Here is an 11,367-nt window from a genome sequence, read left to right on the forward strand (position 1 = left end):
TACCTCACTGTGCCCCCCCCCTCGCTTCTCCCTTACCAACGGAGCATACTTTTGATCATAAACAGGTGAGCTCCTCCCCCCGAAAAAAAATGTTTTAGAAATTTATTTGAAAGATCTATTTTTTCATTTCTGAACCGTTTTGAATCAAAACATATTGTTAAGAGTTTTTTGGGGGCTTGACATTTTTCGTCAAGATGTTAAAACTTGTGACTCGTAAACTTAGAAATAGAAATGGAACAGTGCGTCTATTTAAAGATTATTGGGGTGAAAGGTTGAGCTTAAACACTTTTCAAATAGTTGGGCAAAAACAGGCGCTAGCAGACAACCAAACAATTTAAAAGTATTTATATTGGGTTCAAATATTGTTTTTTATAACCCTTGGCTTTTAATTTTTACGTAAACCATCTTAAATGAACAAAACGTGTTTTGAAGATTAAAGTTTCTCTGTCATAAAGGGACTTTGTATTTATTTTTTTTAAGCGTTGCATGCAGCATGACCATCGGATTAATGATGAAGAAGACAATATCATTTTTGTCCTAGAAAATATGTTCATTTTTATAATTTTGTTTCCTGTCACTGCTGGATAAATAGGCGCGCAAGTCACTTAACCGCAATTAAAAATGATAAATTTTCAGATAGAAAAACCAAGGGACACTCCTTAAAGTTTTCAAAGCAAATTTTTGAATTGCCCCCCTCCGCTTTTTACCATTTTTTAGCTCTCCCCCTTTCTTCCATCTCGCCTTTCCTCCCCTCATCCTTCCCACATCTTGGACTCTTGATCCTCTTTACATTTTTTGGAATCTTGCACTACTCCTCCTCTTCTCATTTCTTAAATTCCTCTCTATATATTCTATTCTCTATGCCTGTAGCTAGACCCCACTAACTGGTTATGTCTAGAAGCATCTATTTAAAATTCACATGGCTAGTTAATTTGCAGGTACACGACCTAGATTAATCAGATAATCAGATAATCTAGAATATAACAGCAGATTAATCAGATAATAATCTATATAGCGGACAGGGGGTGTCAAAGAAAACTCTTTTCAAAACTGTTGTAAACTCTGCAGGTTGTTTGAGGTTTTAGGGATTCAAAAGAATATTGTAGATTATATACAGTGTACACTGTATAGTGTATAGTGTACATTGAAAACCTATCATACTTGTACAATGTACGTACAGGTACATACGTACGTTGTACACTCTATAAAATGTACTCTACACTGTTAAAAAAAACTTTAAACAGTGTTCGAAATAAAATGGAAATAACAAATAACCGAAAACAGTTAAAATTACAAACATTTTGGTAACATTTAAGATAAGAATGTTGGTGATATTTCACAAAATTTTAGCTAAATATTACTCAGTGTTAAAAGAAATTGTCGAGAAAACTAACTTATTATTATATAAAAAAGATTCTCATATTCTAACATTTCAATAATCCATTTTTAACATTGTACAATGAACATCCTGTACATTGTACATTACACTATAACACCCTTCGCAATACATTGTACATTGTATACGTCCTTTGCAGTGCACTGCAAAGTGCACACATCCTGTGCAGTGCAGTGTACTGTACACCATTTGTAGTGCTCTTTACCGTGTACTATGTACACTCTTAATATATTAATTAGACTTGATGAGACATTGACTGGAATTGATGGGGTGTAAATGTAGATATAATATTCTCTAATTTATAGAACTGTACAGTGTACATGTATGTATACACATTATCTTAGCGGATTTTTGATATAAAAGGGGAGGGGGTTGACAATTGCACCTTGTTTTAATGATTCTTTGATAGATAAGAGCTGGTTAAAAACTGGTCAAAAACAAAGTTTAGATACAGGGTGTCCCACGAAACATGACAGTTGGAGAATAGTTTAGAATAGCTTTTTCCATAATTTGTTAAGTTGTTTGATACCAAAGATCAATAAAAACATTATATGGGAGTCATATCATATTAAAATTGATTTCAAAGTAAAAGATAATGAAGCAAAAGATTTTTTTTACTAAAAATAACGATTTATTAAATGTCATGTTTCGTGGGACACCCTGTAGCAGAAACAAAAACTCTGTAACTTCTGCATTAAACCTTTTTTATTGTTATTGATGGTTTGCTTCACACAACACCAAGTTTGTCCGGCTTACACAAAAATAAACTCTTTTAAATCTAAAAATGAACCATGATTAATTTGACATTTTGACCTTAACCCTATCCCTGCTGGGGTACTTGAAAACCAGGATACGCTGGGGGGGGGGGTCAATTTGACCCCCCCTCTAAATCCCATGTTTTATGTCCAAATATGACAAATGATACATCATTAGAAAGCTCTTGTGCTCTACTTTTAGAATCTGCAAAAAAAATTGCAAATTTGCAAAAATTGAATTTTTTATCGCAAAATCCAGTTTTATAGTAAAAATGTTTGCAAAAAAAATTTTTCCAAAAAATGAAAAATTATACATTTTTTAAAAGCCCTTGACCATGCCATTTCAAATATGCAAAAATATTTGCAAAATTTTAAATAACCTGATTTTTAATCAAGAAAAACTAAAAATGTGCAAATTTCCTTTGACAGGTTGTTTGCAAAAAATTTGCAATTTTTTTTTTCGCAAAACTTGTGCAATCCGTTTCCTTATGTCATAGGCTTTCCAAAAAGCTAAATTTTATCAAAATCTGACAAGTGAAAGTGGGTCAAAACAAAGATTTAGTTTGTTACAGGCAAAAGCAGTCATTCAGGCAGTGTGCCTGAGGACTCAGGCAGTTATTATTAAAGCCCGGTTTTAGGCCTAAAGGGAGGGATTTGGGTATGTAAGAAAAGTCAGAAAATTTCAACAGCCTCAGACCAATACTTTTTGAGTTATGTAAAAAAAACTACAGGGGGGGTCAAATTGACCCCCCCCCCCCAGCAGGAATAGGGTTAAGCATATTTTTCTTTTCCATGTAATAAATGTGATAAATATACAGGGTTCCCCCAAAGGATGAATCTGTAAAGACGACCTAAAACTCTTAAAATATGACGATTACAAGATTAAATTAAGCATCCTGCCTTGAATATAACCGCGTATCTGGTGATTTGGCAAATAGAGAAAAAAAGTTTACAGTTGCAGGAAATCATGGAATGCAAGGAAACAGATTGTATACATTCCGTACAGTCGTCTCTGAAGTCTCATCCATTGTGGGTAACTCTATCAAATCCGCCAATATCTGATTTGGAAACATCCTCTCTTACGTTTCCATTTAACAAGTTTAATTGAAACCAGTTTGCAAATTCCTTTCGAATTATTTCAACCCGACATGATAATTATTTTTGAATTCCACTGGATTAAAAATGTTATTGTTCTAGACCCTCGCAGAAAATGAGGGAGGGGCGGCAAGATCACTGGAAGGAGAAGGGTTGAGAGAATCTCCGAGCCACTACAATTTCTCTTCCCGACACACCTCACCAACATCGTTTTCTACACAGGTACAAGGAGTCTTATTAAATAAGAAATTTAGACAGAACTAAAAAATATATTTTGATCTTCAATTGCATTTTCAATGACAAAGTAGGGATCCATACTGTTTCTATTTTCCGGAAACGTCTGATTCAATCAGGGTTCAGTCATGTGTTTAGTGTCTATTCTGAACCAATAGAAACTACAACCGCGGTAACATCTTTCTTTTTTATAAATCTCATCATCCAATTAGAGATGAATCCTTTAATTGGCGCTGAACCGTACACGGAAATATGAACTTCTATTGAAACCACAGTGCAGAGATACGCATGACAACAAAGCTTTGACCATACCTTCTTTGTATGCTACACTGTAAGAAAAATAAATGATTTCCAGACAATTCTGGTGTTAAGTAATAAAATAAAACCCGAAACAGAATTTTCACAGATCTCTGGTAATTTTATAAAGCAAAAAGTAAGAGCACATGATTCTACCGTCATACCAGAAAACTCTGGAATTTGATGTTGACTTTTAAACTCAAGTTAGGACTTTAAATAGCCCAATGAGAATGGGACACAGCAATTGTGCAGAGTAAACAGACCAATTTTACGTAAAAAGTGACTTAAAAACTTATTTGCTTTGATACAACATGATAACATCAAATGCACTTCAGTATTGCTTTGATGTCGTCTTCCTATTCTACAGTTTTCTGGTTATCACTGTAGGACCAATATCATTATGGATAGATGGTGCAAGAATAATATTGGTAAAATATTTTCTTTAATTTAAATTGCACAACAATCATTGTCATCCTAACCCAATAATAAGAGGATAATGATTTTTTAAGCTATATAGTTCAAAGTTCAAGGTTTTAGTAAACTTACTCTATAAGTGTTCGTTTCATGGAGTGACCAGAACTGGACAAAAAGTGTCACATGACCGCTTGTTTTATCAAAGAATACTTTATTGCGATGAAACTATCACTTTGTTTAAACAAAGAACAATAAACTTTGAAGTAAGACAAATTCGTTTACATGATAAACTAGAAGCTTAAAGGTCTTTGTGCAAAAATATTTTAGGTTTTCTCCCAAAGACTGTTTTAATCTTTTGTTGTTCATCTTGAATGTATGGGATATTTGTTGCACACAAAAATGCAGCATGAAAAAGATATAAAAATGTTTCAAATATTTCATGCATAATTTCAGCATTCCATTACTTAATATCACATTTTTGAGCATTCAATCTAAATTTATTAACTTGAAAGAATCTAAATTCTGTTTTCGGCAGGGTTCGGTCAGCGGACATGGTTTTCCGCCACTCAGAGATCCAGGAAATAGTTCAGATCCAGGATTTCTGCAGGACAGAGAAACTTCTAGAACAAGTTCAGAAACCGGTTTTCTTCAAACACGACCCCGCCCAGATGTTTTGGACAAAGTTAAAGGGGAAAAGGTAAAATATTTTAAAGACTTTTACAATGCGTATTTAGCTCCATTTTTTTCTTTTGGGGTTTATCTGCAAGTGATTTGCGTATTTCTTTGATATTATCTGTGTTAAAAACTTTTATTAAGAAAAACAATGTTCTCCCCCCTCCCCACTTTTTTATCAGTTAAAGGTTTTTAAAGTTAAAGCTGTAAATCAGGAATCTTTGCATGAAGGCCACTTAAAATTACACTTATTTATGCACAATTTAGTTTATTCTATGTAGGATATATAATAGAATGGATATATCATAGTCAAGGTTTGATGTAATTTTCTGGGTGGGGTGTCATGAAGAACGTTAGACATTAGACCCTGGACTTAAAATTTGTCTTTGATTTTCGTAAGGTTAATTGTTGTCAAAAGAATATATTAATACATTTTAATTTACCTTTTTCTTTGAAATAGTCGGTGATACTAAAGAATTAAACAACCTTAATTGGTTATATTTAATACTTTTAATTTTAGACTAATTTCTCAATATCTCAGTCAATTCTTAAGGTGCAAAAACGGCAGATCACATTTTGGAAATTTCAAAACAAGGCGCGTTGTATGCTACCCAACTTTTGGAAGGCAATGTTATCTTAGATTTTAGCGACAGTATCTTATTTCTTCTTACTCCAGGGCCCACGATCTTCTTTGATTTGGACCCTGAACTTTCATTCAAACTTTTTGAAACAGAACAAATTATTTTTATAGAATTAACGACAGCTAGAGTGAAAATTTGTTAGAGTAGAACTTTAAGTACACTATGCAGAGATTCAAAATATTTCCCAAAAAATCTAGGGTCCACTCAGCTTTAACAGCTGTGAAGCACACCCACAAAATTACATTTACGCTAGCCCAGAATAGATAGATAGAGCGGGCCGTGGTACTATGAATATAATGTTTGCTTTATAGGATAAAGATTTGGAAGATGGGCAGAGGAATGCCCAATACTTGTCAGGATAGATAGAGCGGACCGTGGTACTATGCATATAATGTTTGCTTTATAGGATAAAGATTTGGAAGATGGGCAGAGGAATGCCCAATACTTGTCAGCTAACTGTGTTATTTTCACCTACTACTCGGGAGATATTACCAAAGCAGTGGATGATCACTTTTCTAAAGCTCTTAGTCAACCAACAGATAGAGGTACAGACTTCATATCAATCAATCAATCTCGGAAAGTTGGTCACATTAGTGCTTTCTAAATTAATATGACAAGTCCTTCAAGTACTTTTTGTTAAATAATTCTTTTCTTTCTGGTTAACAGATTTTTTCAAAAACTTTTCTTTTAAAATACTAAATATGACATTTTGCAGAAAATATTCCTTTGTCGGCTCGGAATCTCCCGGCTTCCTTTTGGGATTCTAGCTGGGCAGGAGTGCCCTCCCTCCCTCCATCTGAACTCTACTCTGAGTACACAGATCCTTGGCAATCTTACATGGCAAGCATGACAGGTTAGATTCCAACATATTTATAGATAATTAATTATTGTCTGTTAGTTAAAGGAATAGATAATTAATTATTGTCTGTTTATTAAAGGAATAGATAATTAATTATTGTCTGTTTATTAAAGGAATAGATAACTAATTATAATCTCTTTATTAAAGGAATTGATAACTAATTATAATCTCTTTATTAAAGAAATAGATAATTAATTATTGTCTGTTTATTAAAGGGATAGATAATTAATTATAATCTCTTTATGAAAGGGATAGATAATTCATCATAAACTATTTATTAAAGAAATAGATAACTAATTATAATCTCTTTATTAAAGGGATAGATAACTAATTATAATCTCTTTATTAAAGGGATAGATAACTAATTATAAAATTATAATCTCTTTATTAAAGGGATAGATAACTAATTATACTAATTATAATCTCTTTATTAAAGGGATAGATAAAATCTCTTTATTAAAGGAATAGATAACTAATTATAATCTCTTTATTAAAGAAATAGAGAACTAATTATAATCTCTTTATGAAAGGGATAGATAATTCATCATAATCTATTTATTAAAGAAATAAATAACTGATTATAATCTCTTTATGAAAGGGATAGATAACTAATTATAATCTATTTATTAAAGGGATAGATAACTAATTATAACCTCTTTATTAAAGGGATAGATAATTAATTATAATCTGTTTATTAAAGGAACAATTAACGAATTATTGTCTGTTTATTAAAGAAAAAATTAACTAATTATTGTCTGTTTATTAAAGGAACAATTTACTAATTATTGTCTGTTCATTAAAGGAACAATTAACTAATTATTGTCTGTTTATTAAAGGAACAATTAGCTAATTATTGGCTGTTTATTAAAGGAACAATTAACTAATTATTGTCTGTTTATTAAAGGAACAATTCACTAGTTTTTGTCTGTTTATTAAAGGAACAATTAACTAATTATTGTTTATTAAAGGAACAATTAACTAATTATTGTTTATTAAAGGAACAATTAACTAATTTTTGTCTGTTTATTAAAGGAACAATTAACTAATTATTGTTTATTAAAGGAACAATTAACTAATTATTGTCTGTTTATTAAAGGAATAGAGAACTGATTAAAAACTTATTTCAATCTGTTTATTAAAGGGAAAGCTTTAAATAAGCAGGATTTTAATGTTTTAAATATTTTGCATTTATAATTTCACTTATAATCTAACCTGAGCTGGGAACTTTTGAATGGTGGATATCGGGATTAATGCTTGATCCACTCTTTTTCTTAATCTCCAGATTAAATAATGCTTGCTCTCCTTTTGTTATTAATCTCTAGATTAATTAACAGAACGGGATTAAGGATATCCCATTCTAAAGTTTTCAGCTCTGAGTTCTCAGTTTAGTTTTAAGTCAAAATTTTTTTTGAGTCATGAGTATTAATAAATATGCCAAATATAAACATCTTGTTTTTATCGTCAGTTCCAAAGGAGTTATATATACTTTTTTTCATAAAACGTACTGGGTCGAAATATCAGGTTTGGACCGTACAATTAAATGCATATACGTTACAATTACACTAGACTGAACCGTACCATTCATTGCATGTACGGTACTACTACTACACTAGACCAATCCATGCTATTAAATGCATGTACGGTACTATTACACTAGACCAATCCATTCCGTTAAATGCATGTACAGTACTATTACACTGGACCAATCCATTCCATTAAATGCATTTAGGTACTATTACACTGGACCAATCCATTCTGTTAAATGCATGTACGGTACAATTACACTAGACCAATCCATTCCGTTAAATGCATATACGGTACAACTATACTAGACCGATCTGTACCATTAAATGCGAAAAATGAAAGGGGGTAATGGCTTACGGCGAAAAATAAGCGCTTATGATCGCTACTAATCCTACTTCTATCTGTTGCGTCTATATGGAGAAAATTGTTAAAAACGACTCATACTGAAAAACCTAGCCTCCATACAAATTCGGAAAGTCCAACATTCAACTTTTTAATTCCAAACAAATCATTCAGATATTACAAACAATAGTCATTGATTATTTTTAGACGAATTCGTATACAGTAAATATTTCATAATATTTATTATTTTTTTAAAATAACATTCCGCTGGCGCTGGATTTTCGAACATTCCTGGAAAATATGAAAATGTCGTCTTCATTATCAAAAATCCTTGAAACAGGAATAAATGTTTTCAAAGTCTGATCAAGAAAAAATAAAAAAAAAATATTATGAAATATCAACCATTTACGAATGCGTCGAAAAATAATCGATGAGTATTGGTTGTAATATCTGAATGATTTGTTTGGGCTTAAATTGATTTGTTCACGATCGGAGTTGAATGTTGCAAATTTCTGAATTTGCATGGATGATACGTTCTTCAGCATGAGTTGTTTTTACCAATTTTCCCCTTATTGACGCAACCGATAGAAGCAAGATTTGTAGCAATCAAAAGCGCTTATTTTTCGCTGTAAGCCTATATATACCCGCTTTAAGTTTTCGCGAACATTCCCTTTAATGTAATCTTTTTGTTAAGGTTACTCTGCTCACCAGATGTACACTGCTAGATCCTACTCCTCCCTCCTCTTACAGTCTAGGAGAGAGTGGGTAGAGCAGAACTATCCATCCTCACCATACCCAACCATGTCAGGTAGTCAATCAATCGATCAACTAAGCAATAATTTAATCAGCTTATCAATCAATTAATCAATCAATAAATTAATTAATGAATCAATGAAGTAATGAAGCAATCAATCATTAAATCATCTAGTCAATTACTGATTAATCAAGTAATCAATCTAGTAATCAATGAATACATGCATAAATCAATCAATAAATCAATCAGCCAATTAATTAAGTCAATTATTCAATCAGCCAATCTATTAATAATCCAATCCATAAATTAATCAGTCAATCATCCGATCAATAAATTAACCAAATAATAAATAAAACAATCATTTGATGAAATAACAAATCTATCTATCTATCTATCTAGGTCTGGAAGGAAGCATGCAGCCTGCCTCGAAGGACCTCTACTGGTTTTAAAGAGAAGAAAAATGGAAAACCTAAAAACAAAAATAAATTTATCTGTGAACAAGTGATAAAGAAAAACTCAAGAAGGAAAACGATGTTTTCCTAAAACTCCGGAAGAAAAAGAACAATTGTTTGAAAAAACAGTTAAATGTGATTAAACAGGGGGCAGAGCACCAATTACACATCATAGTCTGCCCTGGTGCCCTCATAAAACCTGTTTTAAAAAGTTCCTACTCTTCAAGTGCCCCACCCCCCTCCCGACCCTGGAACCACCCTACCCCCTCCCTGTTTACAAGGGTCCATTAACTGGTGATTTTTTGTAGTCCATTTAGTTGAAATTAAAATTTTCTTAGATTCTCGATTGAAACAAAGCAAAATGTAGAGAATGTGGGAGATTTTCAAGGAAAAATGTCAAAAATATGCTAGTATTTAACTTTTTAAACAAACGTGTAAAAGTCTTCAAAGTAAAAAATTCATAATAAAATTTTCTTCTTGGGTCCTGAAGGCCAGTTTTTTTTATCCCTCCTATAAGAATTTAAACAAACGTCTTTATTACAGGGGAAATTAGTTCCATAAACTAACATTTGGCCCATTTCTAACACTCAGTGTTAGTTTTGGAACCAATTTCCCCTGTATCAGAAAAACTGATTAGTCAATATTTTTTACAGGATACGCGATCTATTAATGATCGCGAGTCCCTGACTCTTTACAAAAAAATTAATAGAATGATTAAAGAAAAGAAACGATATAGTTCTATAATTTTCTGAAGTTGTATATCCTTCATTGAAATAATTAAATATTAAGGTTTTTCCCAAGCTTGTTAAGACGTTTACTCGTAACCTTAGATGAAAAAACACTTGTGATGGGGAATAAAAATATTGTTTTAATTATAAATATGTTTTATATAAGTGTAATGTCAGTTAATAATGTTATATATGGATTAGAGAAAATAAATAATTAGAAATTTGATATAAATCATTAGTCTTAGATATTATGAGCATTTCAATTGGTTTTGCTGTCATTTCAAGAAAAAAGTTAGATTTTAAAATTTCAATTTTCTAAGTCGTCTAAATCGTCTTTGCCTCAAACTCAAATTTTCTAATCTCGATGTCTTTACATCCTGAGGGTGTAAACAATTGAGATTTCAAACTATTTTTTAAACAGAATTTTTAGATTTCTACGATATCTGGATTCAATTTAATTTTATAATGTTTCAAATAATTATCTGTCTTTAAACTGTATTTTGAGTTCTTTTAATATTTTCCGCTAAAGTAGACCTAACTACAACCAAAGTTTCCAGCGAACAAAAATTTTCAAAAAATGCGAAAAATGTGAAAATAATCGTACGCATTTCGCAAACTTTTTCGCGAAGTATTGTAGATGCAACAATTAATTTTGCAAAATGGAATTTTCTGCCTTTTACCCACATTTCTTTTTCGCAAAAATTTCGCATATTTTCGCGATAATGATTAGGCAAAATTGAACGAAAAAGTGAAAAATTTCGCATTTTTCTCGAGCTAATTAAGTGCGAAAAAATGCAATATTTTTCGATAAAATTTTTTTTTACATACAATTAACACTTTTCGCTGAAAACCCTAACTGCAACGAAACACATCCTAGCTGTATCGGAATATTTTCATTCATCTCTCAACCAAAATCCGTCAACATAAAGTTGAAGAATTACAATACTTAAATATCTAAATTCGGAGCCCAACAAAAAAATACAAAGTAACATGTGCAAAAAAGATAAATTTAATAGGTAAAACTAGGTTCTTTAGTGCTTTTTAAACAGGAACTCTGATTTACTGTGTGCCCTCCCATCTCTATGTTTTAATAATCAAATTCGTTTTTTATATGTAGTAGTTTCATTCTCTACTTTACAAACGTTTTATTATCTATTTTACAGCCGTTTTATTATCTAATAATATATCGTTTTATTCTTAATTT

General features: G+C 31.5%; 1 protein-coding gene and 1 long non-coding RNA gene across 2 annotated transcripts in view; one reads left to right on the plus strand and one right to left on the minus strand.

The window, feature by feature from the left end:
* Positions 1–1,478, minus strand: part of LOC111713979 (uncharacterized) — an 11,747-nt gene extending 10,269 nt beyond the window's left edge. Inside the window, exons 1-2 of the long non-coding RNA XR_002767850.1 lie at positions 1,466–1,478; positions 813–817 (exon numbers count right to left, since the gene is read on the minus strand). This is a non-coding gene — a long non-coding RNA (uncharacterized LOC111713979). The remainder of the gene's footprint in view (positions 1–812; positions 818–1,465) is intronic.
* LOC111713978 (protein vestigial) overlaps positions 1–9,646 on the plus strand; it is a 12,091-nt gene extending 2,445 nt beyond the window's left edge. Inside the window, exons 3-8 of the mRNA XM_023488981.1 lie at positions 3,349–3,468; positions 4,727–4,888; positions 5,911–6,049; positions 6,220–6,357; positions 8,924–9,037; positions 9,383–9,646. Of these exons, the coding sequence (XP_023344749.1) occupies positions 3,349–3,468; positions 4,727–4,888; positions 5,911–6,049; positions 6,220–6,357; positions 8,924–9,037; positions 9,383–9,432 (723 nt within the window). The 3' untranslated portion in view covers positions 9,433–9,646. The remainder of the gene's footprint in view (positions 1–3,348; positions 3,469–4,726; positions 4,889–5,910; positions 6,050–6,219; positions 6,358–8,923; positions 9,038–9,382) is intronic.
* Positions 9,647–11,367: the final 1,721 nt, after the last annotated feature.

Source organism: Eurytemora carolleeae, unplaced genomic scaffold, assembly GCF_000591075.1.
Source record: "Eurytemora carolleeae unplaced genomic scaffold, Eaff_2.0 scaffold832, whole genome shotgun sequence".
Lineage (NCBI taxonomy): Eukaryota > Metazoa > Arthropoda > Copepoda > Calanoida > Temoridae > Eurytemora > Eurytemora carolleeae.